Below are 23,000 nucleotides of genomic sequence, written 5' to 3' on the forward strand. Positions count from 1 at the left end.
ACATATTTACTATAGAACTATAGTAAACAATCAGTCCGAACAGTTGTTTACTATATTCTATACAGTTGGACTAAAGAAGATTCATGATGTTACAATTACAGTCAGCCCTCCTTATCCGTGGATTCCGCATGCAGGGATTCAACCAACCTCAGATCGGAAAAACCCAGAAGCTCTCTCTCCAGCACTTGGTGTTTGAACATGTACAGACTATTTTTTCATGTCATTATTCCCTAAGCAATACAGTATAACAACTACTTACATAGCATTTACATTGTATTAGGTATTATAAGTAATCTAGAAATGACTTAAAAGTACAGGCAGTCCCCAGGTTATGAATGAGTTCCATTCCTGAGACCGTCTTTAAGTCGGATTTGAAGTCGGAACAGGTACATCTGATATTATTTAGTGTCAGTTAGTCAAACGTTTTTCTTAGAATATAGTACACATTCTACCTTTCTATGCATATAAAACACTTAAGAAACATATGTATTTCAATAATTAAACCACTGCGTTGCTTAGCAATAATTGTAGCTTTCATCGGGGCAGGGCCTTTCACGTGCTCCATTAAAATTGTTCCGATCGTTGACCAACTGTAGCTTACCGCTTTTCCAATGACCGATGGCATTTCACACCTCTTTCCGATCGCTTTATTACTTCCACCTTATTTTCAATCATGATCGTGATTATTTTTGTGAACAAGAACATTGCGGATTCAGAGCTGCACCGCCAGGTCCCAATGTCCACCGCACTGAACATGTTAAGTAACGTCCAGGGTTCCGCTGGGTCCTAAAGACCACTGCACTGAGAAAGGTTAAATAAGGGACTTGAGCGTCCGTGTTTTTTGGTATCCGCGGAGTGTCTCGGAACCAATCCCCCACAGCTAAGGAGGGCAGACTGTATTCATAAGTTCTCTGATTCAGTAATTATTTACTATATATAGGAGCACCAGAAAGCAGTTACAACGAAGACAGATAGCTCCTAGCGATTTACTAGAAATAAACTTGACAAAGCTTAGACCCGGCCTTGACATTATGCCTGTCAGCATCCTTGATTTGATAAATGAAGTTCAAAAAGAATTAGCAGCTAAAAATCAGAGATAAAAACAGAAAAAGCTAAGGACATTCAGAAGGCCAAGCAGGAAGAGAAACAGTTAATGATTCAAGTCCAAAACACGCTATCAGAATTGGGAAAGAGAGAAAACAAGCTTTCAGTACACAAAGGTGGAGGAGTGATGGAATGAACAAAGGAAACACCTCTGACAAGGAGGGTGCATAAGGACAGTACGCTATATTCTTTCCCTAAACAAGACTTAAGCAATACTGTGCTGTCATGAGGAATGGCTCTGTAATTTCAGAACTGACTGCAAGTTGTCCAAGCACTTCCTAAAGTCCACAGACAGCTCAAACTCAACTCTTCTGTAACATTTGGCTCCACATTCAATAAATGTCTCAGCTGTAACAGTTGCCGAAGGTTTTCTGAAAGGCACTGCAGTGCACTCAGAAAGGGCTGATGTGTCTGAAAAAGGTTGCAAATACATGTCCTAACGACACATGTCCTAGACAATCTTCAAAGACACCATTATACCAACAATTGGTTGATTAGCAATGTATTCACATGCTCAGCACTTCAAAGTCTGTAAACACTGAGGCAAGCAAAAATCTGCAGAACGATCACCAGCCAAGCTCTCATACTTGAACTGTAGAAGCCAGATTCAAGGTGACACTCAAAGTTCCAAACAAGTGCAGTTGATCTTTTCTGCTATCTACAGTCTCGCAAAGATCAACAAGGCTCTCTATCCACAAAAGCATGTTTTTGATTTCAATGGGGAAAAAAGTAGCATGTGGAGGCTTGGAATTTGCTAGCATAGCTGGGATAGATAGATAGATAGATAGATAGATAGATAGATAGATAGATAGATAGATAGATAGATAGATAGATAGATAGATAGATAGATAGATAGATAGATAGATAGATAGATAGATAGATAGATAGATAGATAGATAGATAGATAGATAGATAGATAGATAGATAGATAGATAGATAGATAGATAGATAGATAGATAGATAGATAGATAGATAGATAGATAGATAGATAGATAGATAGATAGATAGATAGATACTTTATTCATCCCCATGGGGAAATTCAACTTTTTTCCAATGTCCCATACACTTGTTGTAGCAAAACTAATTACATACAATACTTAACTCAGTAAAAAATATGATATGCATCTAAATCATTATCTCAAAAAGCATTAATAATAGCTTTTAAAAAGTTCTTAAGTCCTGGCGGTAGAATTGTAAAGCCTAATGGCATTGGGGAGTATTGACCTCTTCATCCTGTCTGAGGAGCATTGCATCGATAGTAACCTGTCGGTTACTAGTTGGTGCAGAAGGTGCTCACTGCACTCATAACAGTTTTATTTAAAAATGAGAATATTTCGTATTTCTTCAACAGAAAGGGTTCCCAATTTCTGGATCCTGAGCAAAGATTCTTAATGATGAAGCTCCCATGACTCCTTCATCCTAAGCTATTTCACACCGCTGCTACTCCTGAAAGATAGATCTTAGGGGTCATAAGGTACTCACTGAAGACCAGAGTAAAGGGAGCAAGTGGACAATGAAAGGACATCAGGGAAGGATATGCCTGCCCAGCATCACCAGACTCACTCCCAGATAACCAGGGTACAAGGCCTTTTTTATTTGGGCAGTAATGCATTCCCCGTTGAAAACCAACTGATCTTCTCCACATTTCAATCATTACCACAGTACACCATCAACCAGCTAGTTGAGCCTAAATGTTCCCTCTCTTCCTGCTTTGCATGATCACCAACCAATTCTAACCATGAATCTTTCAACTAAATACCTAAATGACTTGCCACAAAATCATTGTTTCTAGCCCTCACTTAAAGAAATCACTACTACATAAAATACTCTTTACTTGTGGGATATCTGCAGTTTTTCATTAACGGTGGCTAAGCATTTCAAAATCTAAATAACAGTAAAGAGGGCTATACAACATTGAGGACAACACAAGTTCAGTGTAAGATATTTCGCAATATTGTGATCAGAATGGTAGGGCATGGGTACGGAGATGTATTAATGAACACAAATTTCATGGCAATGAAGAGCATACTCATTCAAAACAAAAGGAATCCCTTGAGGTACTCCACTGTAAGCTATTTTTCACAATGTTTAATGGGTAAGAACCAAGTCTCAATAGTAGAAAACCACATTTCAATCAATTCACAAAAATGGACAACTGGTGCCTGTCCCCTTTGACAGTCCTGATGGGTTCTGATATCCTAGCACTAATGTTGCAGTATCCTGGGTTCTGGCTACAACAAGGCTGCACTCTTTGACATTTGACTCTGTGTCTGTGGCACCTGCAAGTTGTTCTTGCCCTTGAAAGGGTGGCTCTAGACTATTGTCCCTGGTCAAATGAAGCATGTGTCTGGGAGTTTTTTGTTGGTCATGGAAATGGCGGCTGGTAGACAGGACATGGTGGGAAATCATTGGTGGTCACAGTAGAGGGGATGTGATTGTTCTCAACCTGTACCCCCCAATCCTCTTAGGAGACTTAGCAGACAGCAGAGCTGTCGCGATGTGTGCTGGCAATGTTGGAACCAAAGTGCGGAAGAAAGACAGACTCCACTTTCGAGGTGGCTACTAGAGTTTATGCATAAGAATGCCAACAGAACATCGGTGGCTGAGCACAGCGACACTGGCAGAGGTAACATCCTAAAAACTAGGACTCCCACAATTAGTGCTAATCGAGCATCTGCTTTAAATACGTTACACAGAAACCCCAAGCCTTTCAAAGTAAACTTAACAAGTTTAAACAGAAAGCATCAGGAGACCACATTACAAAGAGCAAATTGCTCGAGAAAAACACAAGGAACGTTCAACGATTAACGATTCTCATTAAACAATTCATCAATTCAGGTTCTCTGAAAAACCTCTGAGCCCAACACTCTCTGGCTCCCCGCACAAGCCCGAAGAGATCATTGCAAGAGCAATGATTTGCTGATATTCTAAATGCACTATCATCCATCATCTTAAGAGGGCCAAAGCTGAGGCAACTGACACACTCCAAGCCACAGCTGTCTGACCCCTGCTGTCTTCACTTCTCGCTTTGAAATCTAAGTAGGTGTCTGCTCGTGAGGAGGTGATACTGAATGGGTGCGAGGGCATACCTTCCATCTGCAAGAGCAAAGACAAGTTCACTCACACCACATCCCTCAAGCAGAAAAGCAATCGGTTGACTCATGGTATTCTTCAGCTCATGCACCCTGGTCACGTGCAGAATCACTCAGCTCATGAAAAGCAGACAGCTGCTCACTGTGACCAGACCTCTGAAAGCTGAGCAGAAGCAAAAAAGTCACTGGATGGCTTCAGTTGTACCCCTACAGCAGCCTTCACTAGAAACCACAAATTGTGACAAGACTGACACAAAGCTCTTATACAGGAATACGTGACCTCTAGAATAACAACTATGGTCTCCTGGATCAGCAAAACCACGCACAGGGGAATATAGTTGGAATCCTCCACACTTCCCCTCATGCTTTTAAATAGGCAGTGCTGACAAGGTATAAACCATCTGCAGTGGGCTGCCATCAGCACAAGAGGGTGCTCGTTGGTGAGGAAGCGCCAGGTATATATTCGGGGCCTTTCAGGACTCTTTGGTGGGCTACAGTCATCGTGAGAGGTCATTTGTTGATTAAACAGCAGAAGGTTTAAAAAGAGCTTGGGTGCTTTTGGGACTTTACAGTGGGGTACAATCATAACAATCTATTAGGCACTTGGCAGGAGTCAATAAAAAGAATTGAGGTGTAAGTGAAGCAGACATTGTGTGAGGGGACAGTGTTAGAGAGGTCAAGCTTTGTCTCAACAGGCTTGAGCAAGTGTAGGTGCAGGTTCTAAGTAAATTTCTAGTAAGATTTTTTTCTCTGTTAATACATAGCTAGTGGTATGTTCCTTGTGTAAGATGCGGGATCTTTGAGTGACCTACCGTCTCCTCTGGAGGAGATATGATGTTTGAAATGAAAGAGAAGGTATGACCGGTACAAAAAGGACAGGTCACACCTGAAACTGAGAGGACCAATATCCTCGTGGGCAGGTTTGCTAGAACCATTTGGCAATGGGATGGGAAACAGTGTGATAGGGTTGAAGATGGGGCAGTTGGGATACAACCAGATGTAGTGTGTGGTGAGACTGAAGAAGGACAGGTAAATATAGGGCAAAGCTGCAGTCAGGGGAATATTAAAGTGTAACAGAGGGCCAAAATCAAAAAGGGTGATGAACACAGGACTGAAGGTGTTATAATTGAATGCATGCAGTATACAGAACAAGAGAAATGATCTTGTGGCACAGTTAAAGATGGACAGGTTTGATGTTGCGGGCATCACTGAGTTATGGCAGAAATAAGATCATATTTGGGAGTTTAACATCCAAGTATACACATTGTATCAAAAGGACAGGTGGGTAGGCATGGGGGGGCTGGGGTGGTTCTGGTGGTTTAAAAAATGAAATCAAACCCTTCAAAAGGAGTAACACAGGATCTGAAGATGTAGAATCCTTGTGGGTAGGGTTGAGAAACCGCAAAGGTAAAAAAAAAACCCTGGAGAGAGTTACAAACAGGCCTCCGTACAGTAGCCAGGTTGTGGGCTACAAATTACAATGGGAGTTGGAAAAGGCATGTAAAAAGGCCAATGTTGCAATAATGATGGGGGATTATCAACATGCAGGTAGATTAGGAAAATCTGATTGGAGCTGGAACCCAAAAGAGGGAATTTGTAGAATGCCTACGAGGTTGCTTTTTAGAGCAGCCCGTGGTTGAGACCACTAGGGGAACGGCTATTCAGGATTGGGTGTGATGTAATGAACCAGATTTCATTAGGGAGCTTAAGGCAAAGGAACCCTTAGGAGCTGGTGATTATAATATGATAGAATTCACCCCTGCAGTTTGAGAAGTCAAGGTCAGATGCATCAGTGTTATAATGAAGCGAAGGGAATTACAGAGGCATAAGAGAGGAGCTGGCCAACATTGATTGGAAGGGAACACTAGCAAAGATGATGCCAGAACATCAATGGCTGGAGTTTCTGGGAGCAATTTGGAAAGTGCAAGAAAGATACATCCCGAATATGAAGTAGTATTCTAAAGGGTGAACTAGGCAACTGTGGCTGACAAGAGAAGTCAAAGACAGCATAAAAGCAAAAGAGATGGCATATAATGTAGCAAAAATTAGTGAGAAGGCAGAGAATTGGGAAGCTTTTAAAAAACCAACAGAAGTCAAATGAAAAAGCCATCAAAAGAAAAAAGATGAAATATGAAGGCAAGCTAGCCATTAATATAAAAAAGGATGCAATTTTTTCAGATATATAGAGTAAAAGAGAGATAAGAGTGGATATTGTACCATTGAAAAATAATAATGGAGAGATCGTAATGGGGGATAAAGAAGAAACATTTATGTTAGTTTACACTGTGGAAGACACTAGCAGAATGCCAGAAATACAGGGGCATCAGGGGCAGAAATGAGTGCCATTGATATTACTAAGGAGAAGGTGCTTGGAAGCTGAAAAGTATGAATATAGTTAAGTCAAGTGAACCAGATGGACTACACTGCAGGGTTCTGAAAGAGGTAGCTGAATAAATGGTGGAGGCATTAGTAATGATCTTTCAAGATTCACTAGATTCTGGAATGGTTCCCGAGGACAGGAAAATTGAAAATGTCATTCCACTCTTTAAGAAAGGAGAGAGGCAGAAGAAAGGAAGTTATAATTCTGACTGACTTCTGTGGTTGGAAAGATGCTGGAGTCTATTATTAATAATGAAGTTTTGGGGTACTTAGAGGCAAATGACAAAATAGGCCAAAGACAGCCATGGTTTCCTTACGGAGAAATCTTGGCTGCTAAATCTAATAAAAGAGGCTAAGACAACAAATTTGTCTGTGTCTGACTGTCTCTGTGCCTGCATTAACACAACAGTATTCCTGGTGTTGTATAACTCACCTTGACATATGTGAAATCAATGTTTTTTTCCAGCATTGGCATTACCTGAAAATTCAAGTTTCTAATGAAACCACCATAGATGCCTCATGCTAGGTTCTTCTTATGTGTGTGGCTGTTTTCTGGCTGCCTTTGAAAGTACATGTTTTAACAACTGACAGTCCCCTGACTGTTGCACGGAACATGAACATTCTATTGTTAGGAACCATGGAAATCAAAGTATCAAACAAAAAAGACTTTCACTGATATCAGTTCTGCATCATTTTGAGGTAACAAAATTTTAGCAATTTGAATTCTAGACAACCCGCAATTTTATTTCCAGTTTACAAATCAAGTCGCTTTTTTTTGTCATTTCGACCATAAACTGCCGGTACAGTACACAGTAAAAACGAATGCTACGTGAAACAACACAAAACTACACTAGTCTATGTGAGACAACTCAAGGCTACACTAGACTACATAAAACAACACAAAAACTACACTAGACTACAGACCCACACAGGACTACATAAAGTGCACAAAACAGTGCAGGGCAGTACAATAATTAATTAGTAAATAATTAATAAATAAGACAATAGGCACAGTAGAGGACAAATTTCAATATAATAACAATGATGTCAGTCTAGACTCTGGGTATTAAGAGTCTGATAGCTTGGGGGAAAGAACCTGTTGTACAGTCTGGTCGTGAGAGCCCGAATGCTTCAGTACCTTTTGCCAGATGGCAGGAGGAAGAACAGTTAGTATGAGGGGTGCATGGGGTCTTTCATAATGTCGTTTGCTTTGCGGGTGCAGTGTGTAGTGTAAATGTCTGTAATGGTGGGAAAAGAGACCCCAGTGATCTTCTCAGCTGACCTCACTATCTGCTGCAGGGTCTTGCGATCCAAGATGGTGCAATTCCCGAACCAGGCAGTGATGCAGCTGCTCAGGATGCTCTCAATACATCCTCTGTAGAATGTGGTGAGGATGGGGGGGTGGGAGATGGGCATTTCTCAACATTTGCAGAAAGCAGAGATGCTGCTGGGCTTTCTTTGCTATGGAGCTGGTGTTGAGGGACCAGGTGAGATACCCTGCCAAGCGAACACCAAGAAATTTGGTGTTCTTAACGATCTCAAAGGAGGAGCCGTCAATGTTCAGCGGAGAGTGGTCACTCCGTACTCTACTGAAGTCAACAACCATCTTTTTTGTTTTGTTCACATTCAGATACAGGTTGCTGGCTTTGCACCAGTCCGTTAGCCGCTGCACCTCCTCTCTGTAAGCTGACTCATCGTTCTTGCTGATGAGACCCACCACGGTCGTGTCATCGGCAAACTTGATGACGTGATTTGAGCTGTGTATTGTTGCACAGTCGTGGGTCAGCAGAGTGAACAGCAGTGGACTGAGCACACAGCCCTGGGGGGCCCCTGTGCTCAGTGTGATGGTGTTGGAGATGCTGGTCCCAATCTGGACTGACTGAGGTCTCCCAGTCAGGAAGTCTAGGATCCAGTTGCAGAGGGAGGTGTTCAGGCCCAGCAGTTTCAGCTTTCCAATCAGGTGCTGAGGAATGATTGTGTTGAATGCTGAGCTGAAGTCTATGAACAGCATTTGTACGTACGTGTCTTTTTTTGTCCAGGTGGGTGAGGATCAGGTGGAGGGTGGTGGCAATGGTGTAATCTGTTAAGCGGTTGAGACAATAGACGAACTGCAGGGGGTCCTGTAAGGGGAGCAGCTGGGTCTTGATGTGCCTCATGACAAGCCTCTCAAAACACTTCATGATGATGGATGTGAGTGCAACGGGACACAGAAGAATTCTTCGGCCTTGCAGCACGTTGGATGCTCAGGGAGATGTTGAAGATGTCAGTGAGAACATCTGCCAGCGGGTCTGCACGCCCTCTGAGCACTCTACCAGGAATGGTGTCCGGTCCAGCAGCCTTCTGGGGGTTGACCCTGCATAGAGTCCCAAAACAGCTTTGAACTCCTGGGAATGCACATCTTGCACAACCTCTCGTGATCCCAGATCACATTCTGCACAATTAGGAAAACTCACTAACAATTTCTCATTTTGAGGAGGCTGAAGAAAGATGGACTATGCACACTTATACTCATGTCATTCTGTAGACGTGTAGTAGAGAGCATCCCAACAAGTTGTATCACTGCATGGTATGGAAGCTGTACTGCAGCAGACAGGAAGGCTCTACAATGGTAGTCAAAACTGCCTGACATGTCACAGGCATCAGCCTACCCGTCATCACTGGCATACATATATAGAAAAGGGCCAGTATCATCAAAAAGGGTCCCACTAAAACTGCTCATGGAGTGTTTATCCCACTTCCATCAGGGAGGAGGCTACATAGCAACCATATCAGGACCACTAGATTGAAAAACAGTTACTTTCCTTAAGCAGCATGGCTGATCAACACCTGCACTTACTATCCCCAACCACCACTTACTTTATCATTTCCTGTCGGTCACCTTATGCACAGACACTCCTGTGCCAAGTGTTACTTTATGGACATACAGTCAATCTTTGCATACAAATTACCTTACGTATTTGTATTGACTGTGTTTTTTTATTGTTATGGTGTTCTTCATCTTATTGAGATTTTTTATGCGGCATTCTCCTTTACACTGGTGTATAGAAAATCGACAATAGACAGCAGGTGCAGAAGTAGGCCATTTGGCCCTTCTAGCCAGCACCGCCATTCACTGTGATCATGGCTGATCATACACAATCAGTACCCTGTTCCTGCCCTCTCCCCTATCCCTTGACCCCACTATCTATAAGAGCTCTATCTAACTCTCTCTTGAATGACATTAAACAATCTTGAACTTAGTTTATGTATTTGCAGCTGTATTACCAACACTGTTATGCCTATCTATGGTTAGTGAACATGTCACTATATACAACCCTGAGACTCATTTTCTTGCAGTCATACTTAATTCAAAAGCTATAATAAAATCAATGAACAACTGGTAGGAGTTGATGTTTAATCACCAACCTCACAAAATAATTCCTCATGTGCTACTGGATGATACCTATTAAAACAGGTTCCCATGGTCTTCTTAGGCACTGGTATAATTGAAACCTGCTCGAAGCGAGTGAATACTTCAGACAACCAAAAACAAGTGGTTAAAGATCTCAGTGAACACTCCAGCCAGTTGATATCTGGAGACAAAAGTTGCAGAAGATTCAAAACATTCAATTGTAGTATAATTCATCCCTCACAAACTATTTATCAAGACAAGAAGTTGCCATGGATCAGATTCAGATTCATCTACTTATCACGTATGCATTGAAAAACTCAGTTTTTACATCGACACCGCAACCCCAAGGACGAGCTGGGGGAAACCGGCAAGTGTCGCCACATGACCAGCTGCCAAGGTAGCATGCCTAACGAGTACAGCAGAACAACACAACAAGCAGCAACAACAACAAAACAAAAACAACAGCAGCAAAACAAGCCCTTTCCTTCCTCCCACCCACCATCCAACCCGAGGACGGGCCAGCTCTAGACAGGAATAATTTGTTGAGGTTACACCTGATGAGCCATGATCTTGTCAATAGTGGAGCTGAACTGTTGATGCAAATGGCACACTCCTGCTCCTAGGCCACGCTCTGAAATGCATTCCTTCAAGATGCCACCACTCCCCCTATTACTGAGTGGTTTTAGAGTGGCGGAGCTTCCTGAAATTTTGTTCTAATGCCGAACACTGTCCCGAGTTCTCTGGACCTTTGTGGAGTAATCACCTCTTGTAATGTGGCCAGTCGAGGAAATCCTCAACTTCCTTGATGCTGTCACTTAATCATCTGGACACTATGTCTAATCACTGTTGCAAGTCAGATTTCTGCATATAGCAAAAGTCCACAAACATAACTAAAATAATGATAATAATGATCTGCTTCAGGAAGATGGTAAAAGGGACAAATAGTCATTTGCACAGTTCCCATGGAGAATTTCTGGAAATGAGGAAAAAATATGTATCCTTTATATATAAAATAAATTCTTGACATTCTACAAAATTGTTCAATAGTTAATTAATATAAATAATTATTTCCACAATACCGTTTTTTTTAATACTATAGCATCAAGTGACATTGATGTATGTAGCTTTCAATAATCTCTGCTAATTTCTTTATGGTTTTGCAAAATGTCAAGCTTCAATCCTTTAATCTATTCAATGCTTTCAAATAAATGAGGTAAAGGATTGAACCTCAAGATGTGTAAAACCATAAGTAAATTAGCAGAGATTTTTTAGAAATAGGATGAGGCATGTATGGTAAGTTACTGATTAATTTCTGGAACCTCGTCAGGGGATGATTAGTCAGGCAAGAAATCAGCCCTGATAACAATGGGTAATAAGGGTCCAATTTTTATACTGTTTGTGGAAACTGTAAGAATTGAATTCAAAGACAGTGAGAGTAAAATTGATTTAGTCTGTTGATGTGAATATCTGCTAACTTTCCTTGAAATTACAATTCCTGATCATTAGTACAGATGTGAGGATGACTAGACTAGTTTTGTTTACCCAAGAGGTTTTCATATTCATTCTAATTGGTCCTTGCTTGTAAGAAAAGAAAAACACAATATTAGAATATCAGCCTGGTGCTGACAATTTAAACCTAACCCATCAGTCAGGTAACTGACAAGTCAGAGTACAAAACCAATGTTACATCTTGTCCAACTTACTCCCCTGGGATTGTACTGTTTGAAGAGATTTCAAACAACACAGAAGTTGATTTCATTAACAATTAAGGAGGTGAGTTCGCATTTTGTCCTCTGCGTTTAGCATATCTAAATAGGAAATATAATCACCTTTATTTAAAAATTCTGTTGAAACTCATACTTATATTTACCTATTCAAAGAACTTTTTCAATTCACACAAAATGCTGGAGGAACACAGCTGGCCAGGCAGTATCTATGGAAAAGAGTAAGTAAACAGTCAACATTTCAGGCCGAGATCCTTCAATGGTACATCCTGAAAGATCTCAGCCTGAAACGTCGACTGTTTACTCTTTTCCACAAATGCTGCCTAGCTTGCTGAATTCCTTCAGCATTTTGTGCATATTACTTTGATTTCCAGCATTGCAGATTTGCTCCTGTTTGTGATTTTTAAATTCAAACTGATAGCTTTTATGATTTATTTTAAAATTGGAATTCAAATGTGAACCTAAAGCAATGCAACAAAAGTATTAGCTGTTTTATTGAGAAAGGTTAATTTCTTAATATTTTCCTCAAGAGTTTAGAATAAAACAAATGTAAACATTACCTGACTAGAGCTTTTGAAATTTGGCTTCAAGCATTTCTTTAAATAAATTTAAATATAATTAAGCAAATAATGCACAAAGCTGAATAGAAATATTGAAGCAACTGGACTAAGTAACACTTCTAATATTCAGACTATGAAATCTGAATTCAGACTATTCAGACTATGAAATAAGCAGTGTACTTTTGCCATCAGGACTGAAAGGTTAATATCAGCAAACAAAACCTGCAATGTTGCATTCAAACACCCACCTACATAATAATGAAACTGATAATTTATGTTTTTCCATATTTAATCCCTTTCCTTTAATTTGTTCCACCAATATTTTAAGTTTAACGAGACTTTATACATATTATATTTCACCCTTTATTGCTCTAAATATTGACCAATTTCATTTTCATCTATTACACAATCTTAAAGAACACAGTATCACTTTCACATCAGTGTCAATAATGAAGAAACAATTTCCCCTTCTGCCTTTATTTTATGGAAGTACACATTAATAAACAAATTGAAAGTCAAATTTCAGTTGGACCTAATCTTCCAAATTAGGGTTTGGCCTTGTTGGAGTATCAATATACTACATTTTGTTAGGTATTATGTCTTTGCTTGTCTTTCTGTACTATTCTGCAGGCTTTGATATCATTGACAATGCTATCCTCCTCCAATGCTTCTCTAGCACTGTCCAGCTGGGCAAGCCCTCAAATGCCTTGCCTCATTCCATTCTGGAATATATTTTCAATGTCGGAGAATCACCCTCAGTGTAAGGATCTATCCTTAACACCTTTATTTCTCATGAACATGTAACCTTATGCAACATTATCAGAAATACCATGCCTGAGACAAGCTTCAGACATATAACTGTACCATTACTAATTCTATTCCTTTAAAACTGTCCAAATCTACTGCCAAAAGCTTCATTCATTCCTGGCACTTTGAGGCTTGATTATTCCAATGCATTCTTTCTCTCATTCTTCATAAAATGGAGGATATCCAATTTTGCTGGATTCACCACAACTCACCTTTATTGGATCTCAATTTAGAAATTCTCATCCTTGCATACATACTGCTCTATGGTCAAATCTCTCTCACTATTTCCAAAATATCTTCACTCAAATTGCGTTAAATAAAAATAAATAAATAGTGTAAAAAGAAAGCATCACCTTTTGAAGAGTCAGGATGATAGGAAGGCAAGTAACCATGATGGAGATGGTCTGATCTACAACGTTCTGTAGCTTTTCAACCCTTTTAAACTTTCCTGCCCTCACGCTCAAGAATTTGACATTGCCATTCTTAGATCTATTTAAAACGGGTATATAGTTCAAAGAATCACCGGCTGTACTGCTGAATTGCTATTCACATAAAAGCAGTTATAAAGGTGCACTTCAGAAATACTTCATATGCTCTCAATGCCATTTAAAAATGTTGCGTTAAAGCCAAGTCAAGGTCACACAGCTCATTAATTTGAAAACTAGATATATGCTAGGTAAGTGCACCTTATTGCTAGTTCATACCAAGGTGTTTACAGTAGTTTCTGAGAATAGGATCTTATGCTGCAGCTACCCAATCACTCTGTCTAAAAGTCTAGAAGTAAGCAGGGAGGGGATTAATTAGCTAGTCATTTAATGAAATGTGTGTGATGGTTTTACCTTTAATCAAAATATTTTAACTACTGACACAAATTAAAGCCGCTATTTGTTGCTGAATTTTAAAGATTTTAATTGAGAAAGGTTATATCTGTACTTCCTTCAGATAAATCTACATTTTATCTGTTACACAAATTATATGATTAAGACGTTGTCTCAGCATTTTAATGTTAATTAACCTTTTCTGGTTTCAATCCTGAAACTTCTAAGGAGACTGTTAATTAATTATTAGGTTGCTTATTAACACAATATTGTTTAAAAAGCCTATCTTTTGTTCTAGAGCAGCTCATAAAATTACTAGTTATATTATATCCACTTGCTGCCTAAGTAAACTGTGACATTCACTTTTGCTCCATATTAGCAGGTGCTATTTTTTCACATCTACATTAATGTACGCAAAGCAGACAAATTTAATTTACATGGGTGCATATCAGCCTTATTGAAATGACGCTGTCACTGCATGAACAGACAGTTCTGTTCCGAGCATCACTTTATGAACTATTTATCCTGTCTGACAAATTTATATTTATTGTGTTGCTTATCTTGTTGTGTTTTTTTGTGCTGCCTGAGATCTAAAGTAACAAATATTTTGTTCTCCTTTACACTTGTGTACTGATAACATTAAACAATCTTGAAATGCAAGGACACAGGATTGTCTGAATCCATGCCAATTATTTGTAGAGCAAGGCAGTCCTATTCTACCGATCGCTCTCAAATGTCCTGCCAATAATTTTTCCTCAATTTCCTATGAATTCTTTTGTGAAAATCCTTATTGACTAACTTTGCTTCTGGGCACATTACTTCAAATCTGTTTCCTCTAGCCCTTGAAGCATCCTATGATCAGAACAACTTCTCTCGATTTACTCTCCCCAAATCTGTCACAAACACTATCGCTATCCAACCACTAATCAAATCCACACGCATGTTTGCATTTGTGTGAACTACATTTTCTCCCTTTTAACACACACAAAATGCTGAAGGAACTCAGCAGGCCAGCTATCATCAATGGAAAAGAGTGCAGTCGATGTTATGGGCCAAGACCCTTCATCAGGACTGGAGGAAAACAAGATGAGGAGGGGAGGAAGAAACACAAGGTCATGATGAGTGAAACTGGGAGGTGAGAAAGGGTGAAGTAAAGAGCTGGGAAGTTGATTGTTGAAAAATATACAAGGCTAGAGAAGTGAGGCGGGGGGGTTGATAGGAGAGGAATGGAGGTTATGGAAGAAAGAAAAGGGTGAGGAGCACCAGAGGGAGGTGATAAGCAGGTTATCAAACAAGGTGGGAAAAGGGAATGGGGTGAAAGAAGGGGTGGGGGGGTATTACTGGAAGTTTGAGAAATTGATGTTCAAGCCGTCAGGTTGGAGGCTACCCAAACAGAATATACGGTGTTCCTCCAACCTAAGTGTGGCCCCATCATGACAGTAGAGGAGGCCATGGACTGGCATGTTGGAATGGGAATGGGAAGTGGAATTAAAATGGGTGGCCACTGGGAGATCCCGCTTCTTCTGGCAGAGGGAGCATAGGTGCTCGGCAAAGCGGTCTCCCAATCTATGTTGGGACTCACTGATATATAGGAGACCACACAGGGAACACCAGATACAGTAGATGACCCCAACAGACTCACAGGTGAAGTGTCGCTTGGAAGGACTGTTTAAGGTCCTGAGCAGTAGCGAGGGAGGAGGTGTAGAGGTGTAGGGGCAGGTTCCACTTGCGAGGATAAGTGCCAGGAAGGAGATAAGTGGAGAGTGATGAATTGACAAGGGAGTCGCATAGGGAGCGATCCCTGCGTAAAGTAGGAAGTGAGGGGGAGGGAAAGGTGGCGTCCTGTTGGAGATGGTGGAAGTTATGGACAACTATGTGCTGCATACTGGGATGAGGCTACTGGGATGGTAGCTGAGGACAAGAGGAACCCTATCCTTGGAGGGGTGGCGGGAGGATGGAATGAGGGCAGACATGCGTGAAATGGAAGACATGTAGTTGAGAGCAACGTTGATGGTGGAGGAATGGAAACCCATTTCTTTGAAGAAAGAAGTCATCTCCTTCGGTCTAGAATGAAAAGCTTGATCCTGAAGCAGGTGCAGCAAAGACAGAGGAATTGATTGAAGGGGGATGGCATTTTTATAAGTATCAGGGTGGGCAGAGGTATAGTCCAGGTAGCTGTGAGAGTTTATAATATACATCAATAGATAAGCTGTCTCCAAAGACAGAGAAAGAGAGAGATTGAGAAAGGGGGGGGAGGGGTGGTGTCAGAAATAAATCAGGTAAATTTGATGACAGGAGGCAGAGTTGGTGAAGTCGACGAGCTCCACATGGGTGCAGGAAGCAGCACCAATGCAGTTGTTGATGCAGCGCAGGGAAAGTTGGGGAAAGAAACTAATGTAGGCTTGGAACATAGACTGTTCCCCGTAGCCAACAAAACGGCAAGCATAGCTGGGACCAATGTGAGTACCCATGTTTTCACCTTTTGTTTGAAGGAAGTGGGAGGAGCCATGATAACCCTCCCATCATGGTTTTAAAAGTTTTAATTCAAGACTCAATAGAATTCAAGCAGTACTATTATTGAAGTACCTTGTATTGTGCAGAAATACTTTCCTAACAGTTTAATATTAGTCCAAAATTATTATAAAAACTATAATAAGAGCAAGATAAAGTATTTGAAAATTTCTTTTTTAATTTTAGCAGTGATCAAGATACACTAGCAGGTAATGAATGGGTTAAGTACTTTCAAGCTGTTGTTTTAATCCCAAAATGGCTGCTCGCCTAGATCAAACTGGCTGGTGATGTTGAAGGAGGGGTGGTGGGAGAGAAGGGAAGGGCACAGGAAGCACAATCTGATATGTCAGCTCACTGTTATGTAGACTTACTGGTCACATGATTTAAGGATCTCCTTATCTACACAGGGTTAAGAGGTGCTTAGAAATTGTGCTGTTTTCAAATGTTTGTCGACAAATCAACAGAGTAGCTAATTTTAAAATACTTCGTGTTTAACACAACTGGGCTGTTAACAATACTGAATATTGTAAGTTGAAGTTAAATTTGGGTAGTTTGCAATGCACCATTAAAGTGACTTCAGTGACACCTACCAAGCCAGAATAGAGAAGGTAAAACACACAACTGAAAATGGGAATCTATTTAATTACTGTTCTACTGTATCACAGAATTGCAAAGGAGCTTTTGTTTCACACTGTAATTAAACTCTGTTGAATCTTTACACCTGCGTATTTCTTTGGCTTTCTTCCATTTTGTAAATGGGGCAATAATAAATGACTTTAGTTTCTACTTCACAATTATTTGCAACTGATTATCAGCCTATTTTTGTAACTGTATTACTTTTTAGAAGGAATCTTATGCATTACATTCAAATCAAAACTCAAACAGCATTTCTTCCAACCTAGAATGGTCTTTGTTTTAGTCACCAACTCCATATCCTCTACATTAGACAAACACAAAATGTCAGTATCAGTCACAGTTTTTCTTCCCACAGCATTCTTTCTTGACATTCTAGTTCATGCTTCCATCCCCAGCAATGTCCCTTCCCCTTCTCATAGTATTTTTTTTAATGCAAAATCTGAAGGTGGAATACTTGCAATCTTTCCTTATCCCTTCCCACCAATCCAAAATCCCCAGTCTTCTGAGTGAATCAGCAACCGGCTGTCCTGGTCCAACTGCAGCCAATAAAGCTCACCAATGCCACCCCTCCATGGAGTCTGTATATACTTCTTGCTATCTCAGTAAAGCAACCAGCACAATCAAAGACACCACCCCATCAGACATTCCCTCTTCTCCCCTCTCCAATCAGGCAAAACATACAAAAGCCTGAAAGCATGTACCACCAGGTTCAAAGACAGCTTCTATCCTGCTGTTATAATCAGAATCAGATTTATGACACAGCTACATCATGAAACTTACTGTTTTGCAGCAACAATATAGTGCAATGCATAAAATAGATTATAAACGGCAAGAAATGTATATATAAAACTGAAACAAGTAGAGTAAAAAGGAAGTGAAGTTGGTGAGTTGTGTTCATCGTCTGTTCATAAATCTGATGGTGGAGTGACAGAAGCTGATCCTGAAGTGTTGTATGTGTGTCTTCAGGCTCCTGTACCTCTCTCTGATGACAGCAGTGAGAAGAGGGCATGTCCTGATGGAGGTAATTAATAATGGATGGCATCTTTTTGAGGCATCGCCTTACGACAATGTCCTCAATAGTGGGAGGCTAGTGTCCATGATGGAGCTGACTGAGTTTACAACACACTGCAGATTTTTCCAGTCCTGTGTAGCTGCCCCTCCATACCAGATGGTGATGCAACTTTAGAATGCTCTCCATGCTACTTCTGTAGAAACTTGCTCAAGTCCTTGATGACGTAACAAATCTCCTCAAACTCCTTATGATATATAGCCACTGTCATGACCTCTTCATAAATGCATCAATATGTTGGGCCCAGGATGGATCTTCGGAGATGCTGACACTCAGGTTCTTGAAACTCCTCATGCATTTCCACTACTGATCAGTCAATGTGTTCCCTCAATTTCTCCTTCCTGAAATCCACAATCAGTCCCTTGGTCTTACTGACATTGAGTGCAAGGTTCAAGGTTGCTGTTGTGATACCACTTAACCAGACAATCTATTTCATTTCTACATGTCTCCTTTTAATCATCTGAAATTCTGCCAATACCTGTGTCATTGGCAAATTCATTGATGATGTCTGAGCTCTGCCTAGCTACGCAGTAATGGGTGCAGAGAGTAGAGTAGCAGGCAATGCATGCACCGATAAGGTGAGCAGGTGCTGAGTGTCCTAGAGAAGGAAATATTATTTTCTATCCACTCTGACTATGGTCTCCAGATGAGGAAGTCAAGGATCAGATTGCAGAATGAGGTACAGAGGCCCAGGTTTTGAAGCTTACTGTACAGTACTGAGGAGATGATAGTGTTGAAAGTTGAGCTGTAGTCAATAAACAGCAGCCTGATGTTGTTGGCCGGGTGGTCCAATGCCGAATGACAGCCAGTGTGCAGTCAGTCAATCCCAACTGAATGCAAACAGGTCACTTGGTCAATGCTCAAACCTGGTGACTGTTTTAAAGTCATTAAAACTTGATAACTTTATTGACAGTGACTTCACTATATGGCTGAACCAGTTTTGAAACTGCTCTGTACAATTTCAGCTGATCCTATTGAAGGCAGGTTTGGACATCAGAAATAGTTTTTGATACCTTGAATCTAATAACTCCTGCCACAAAGTAGAAACTCACTTTAGCATAGTTAATGGCCTCACAGTCTAGAACCAGGCAGGAATACCCAAGAGCAATTATTACAACTGTACTTGAAGGGATGAAATTATACCTAAAAAGTGAGGTGAGAACCAACTAGGGTAAAGCATTATGCCTCGGTTGCAAAGTATCATTATTTCATATATAGCATGGCTAAAAATAAGCATAACAACACTCATTCACTTTAGTAATATTCCACTTTACCTGACAGTTTATTCCTGACATTTCCACAATAATGAAAATTCAAGTAAGAATGTTTATTACTGTATGATAAAGCAAAAGAGTCCCAGCTTTGTCTTCACATTATTAAGAGTGCAGATGAATCCAAAATAATGATGACGTATCAACTGATTAAATTATTGAGCTATTTCTGAAATTAGAGATGCAACTGTTTTACTAAATTAAACACCTAATTGCTCCTGTAAAGGCCCTGGTCTTCCAGATTTTATGCATTGCTTTAACTGATGTAAGACTATCCTAAAAGTCAAGGAACATACATCTAATCACAAAAAAAGCAAAATTAATGTCTATAAATGCTAAGACAAGCTCAGCAATTTCATGTTATTTAGTATTAATTTGCACAAGCATTCTGCAAGCAGTGCTCAAATGTGCAACAGTGCAAAAACAAAAGCGTAATTTTGTGCAGAATTAAATAACTCCAAACTGCATACAAGAACAAGCATTAAAAATAGAGCAGATATTGAATTTGTACATCACCCTAATATAATCATAATACCAAAGTACATATTAACTATCTAAGAAGTTCATTTCAAGATTAAGGCATTGTTGTACACTTGCTGACTCAGCATTATTAATCCAAAGAATGGGTACAGTAGAATTTGGAATCAATAAAAGTGAAGACCATCAACTATTTAAACAAAGTTCTGCTATTTGAAGAACATGAGACAGCAAATTTGATCAGACTTCAAAATCAGGATACATCAACTTCCTCTAAAATAAATAAAAAAAACTTTATAATTCTAGAAATCTAAAGTAAAAGCAGAAAACACTGCAGCTGTGTGGGTAAAGAAATTGTTAACGTTTCAGATCAAAGTATTTCATATAAGACCATAACACATAGAAGCAAGATTCAGCCCATCAAGTCTGCTCTGCCATTCCATCAAGGCTGATCCTGAATCCTATTCAACCCAATATACCTGCTTTCTTGCTATACCCTTTGATGGCCTGACCAAACAGGAAAGCATCAACTTCTGCCTTAAATATACCCACTGACTTGGCTTCCACTGCAGTCTTCTGCAAAGCATTCCACAGATTCACTACTCTCTGACTAAAGAAATTCCTCCTTACCTCTTTTCTAAAAGGTCGCTCTCAATTTTGAGGTTGTGCTCTCTAGTTCTGCATACCCCCAACATAGGAAACATCCTCTCCACATCCACCCTATCTAGTCTTTTCAACATTTGGTAGTTTTCATTGAGATCTCCGCACATTATTCTAAATTCCAGTGAGTACAGGCCCAAAACTGCCAAACGCTCCTCATATGTTAACCTGTTCATTCCCAAAGCCATCTCTCCAAAGATAATACATCGTGTACTCTCAGTCGCTGCACGCCACGGAAACCGGTATAAGCACCGGCCTGATGAACCTATAAGGCTCGGGACAGACTTTAACTTCAACTTAATATGATAAAAAGAGCATGTGATTCACAAATAAAAATCTCAGTTAAATTGATCAAAATCCCTGGTTGTAATATTCATTTATGTGAACAAAAGGTTGGGTGCTGAATACTTTTTTAATGCACTATATGTACATTAATATACATTTAAACTTGTCTCACAACAGCGCAATATTAAAAAAATAATAGACTTGAAAAGGCAATACTTCGTGTACAAAGAAAAACAAACCAATTTTTATTGTTACACAGATGTTTATAGAACCATGGAAGAACTGTCCATTTCCTCTGCAGATTAAAAAATTTTAAACAGCTACTTTGTCTCATCATGGTACAAAAGTACTCCCATAAATCATAAAGTTATTCAACAGCTTCAAATTTAGTATTTTAAATCTGAAATTAATTTAATCTGTACTTACTTGCATGTTTATCTGCGAGTACTATTAGACTGTTTGATATGTCCCTGCGCCGATAAAAGCAGACCACCTTTGCTTCCACATTACCGCTTGCAGTCTGGAAGATATACAAAATATCAAATCAGGGTTCTTTTAGGAAATAGACCACTGTAGGTTGAGTAACCCTTACCAGAAACGTTTGGGGCCAACCCATTTTGGAATATATAATGAGATAGCTTGGGATCGCCATCATTCCTGACTTTGAATTTATGTGATACCAGTAAGCAGTCTTTGTCTTATGCATATGTACTTAACAGTAAAAAGTTAACAATCCACCAGCATTCTCAGGTTACATTATTTTCTACTGTTCGTACTCTTCTACTTATGAGCATAAATTCAACTAAAGGGATGAAACTGGGACAAAATAAGTTAATTCAGGCCTTGTTCCTGGAGCTGACAATATGTATTTCATTTTCCATCAGTTCTAAGAAAGCAGAGGTGCTGCTTTCTTCATAATGACTTTTAAGAGACGTTGGATAGGCATGTATGTATGTGTCAAAGATGGAGCGACATGGACATGGTGTAAATAGTGTTTGGGTGTTCTTGATTTGCTTTTTAGCTGGTTCAGCACAACACTGGGGGCCGAATAACCTGTTCCTGTACTGTACTGTTCTATGTTCCTCAGTCAAAGCTGGTTTCTGCTCATATTAATAGAAGATAACCAGAACAAACAGAGTTTGTGTAGAATCAGAGGCAGAAATCCATACTTAAACATACTCCAATTATTACTAAATATTCATACATCAGCATCAGCGCACACATTCCTAACAACATACACTATGTTTTACTGTAGTAAATTGACTTAATTTCTGGTACAACTCCCTGAAACAATTGTTCTGCGATTCAATGGGGATCTGTCCTATCATGCAAAGCAAGAATGACAGTAGCAATTCACCTGCATAATAAATTTATCAGATTCAAATTGCTCTTGGGTTGAAGAATTACCTGATAATTGTTATTTCCAAATAATGATCCTAATTGATTAATCTTATTACACACAAGAGTCCAATGCCCGCTGCAATTGTTCTACTCTCTCAGCTCTTCAAAAAGCACGTGGTACATCCGAAACAAAAATCAACAGTAACTCTGTATCTTCAGCCTTATAATGCTTGCTTTGTTCCAAATTTAACACTATGTCAGATTCCTTCATTTTTGTTTCATTTGCTCTTGGATTTCAGAGAATTTAGGCAAGTTGATCACCAACTCTTTCTCAGGCAATGTTATCCAGCCTTTGTTCACAATTTAAAAGTAAGTTGACAATCAGCCCAACCTTGCTTTTCATCACAAATTCCATCACAGCATCATTCACCCATATGCTACATAGAATCATTGAGATTTTAAGATGCAGAAAGATATTTGACCCTTTAATGTTGTGTTCATTTAAGAGAAGTAACCTAATCTAATTCCTGCTTCTCATTGCTCTGCAGGTTATGGGATTCAAGCACACATCCCAATATTGTTTTCAGTCATGGATGACGTCTGCATCGAAACAAGCTCTCCAGCCCAACCTGACCATACCAATGATGATTCTTGCCAAGCTAGTGCCATGAGCTCACATTTGGCTATTTCTTTCAAATTTTAATGATGGCTTCTCCCTCTTTCATTTTTCCAGACAGCCAGTTCCAGACATCACCTCAAGGTGGAAAAAAATGCTTTCTCAACTCTCTTCTTATTCTTCTACAAATTTCTTGAAATTCAAGTCTCGTGTTCAACCCCTATGCAAAGGGAAATAGATTCCACATTTTCCATACCGT

General features: G+C 39.8%; 1 protein-coding gene across 3 annotated transcripts in view; it reads right to left on the minus strand.

Annotated features, from left to right (window-relative positions):
• Positions 1-23,000, minus strand: part of mta3 (metastasis associated 1 family, member 3) — a 156,251-nt gene that overhangs the window by 121,388 nt on the left and 11,863 nt on the right. For all 3 annotated transcript variants that reach the window (XM_073050708.1, XM_073050706.1, XM_073050707.1), the window contains exon 3: positions 21,211-21,304. In XM_073050708.1, coding sequence (XP_072906809.1) covers positions 21,211-21,304 — 94 coding nt within the window. The remainder of the gene's footprint in view (positions 1-21,210; positions 21,305-23,000) is intronic.

This window comes from Hemitrygon akajei, chromosome 7 (assembly GCF_048418815.1).
Source record: "Hemitrygon akajei chromosome 7, sHemAka1.3, whole genome shotgun sequence".
NCBI classification, from domain to species: Eukaryota; Metazoa; Chordata; class Chondrichthyes; order Myliobatiformes; family Dasyatidae; genus Hemitrygon; species Hemitrygon akajei.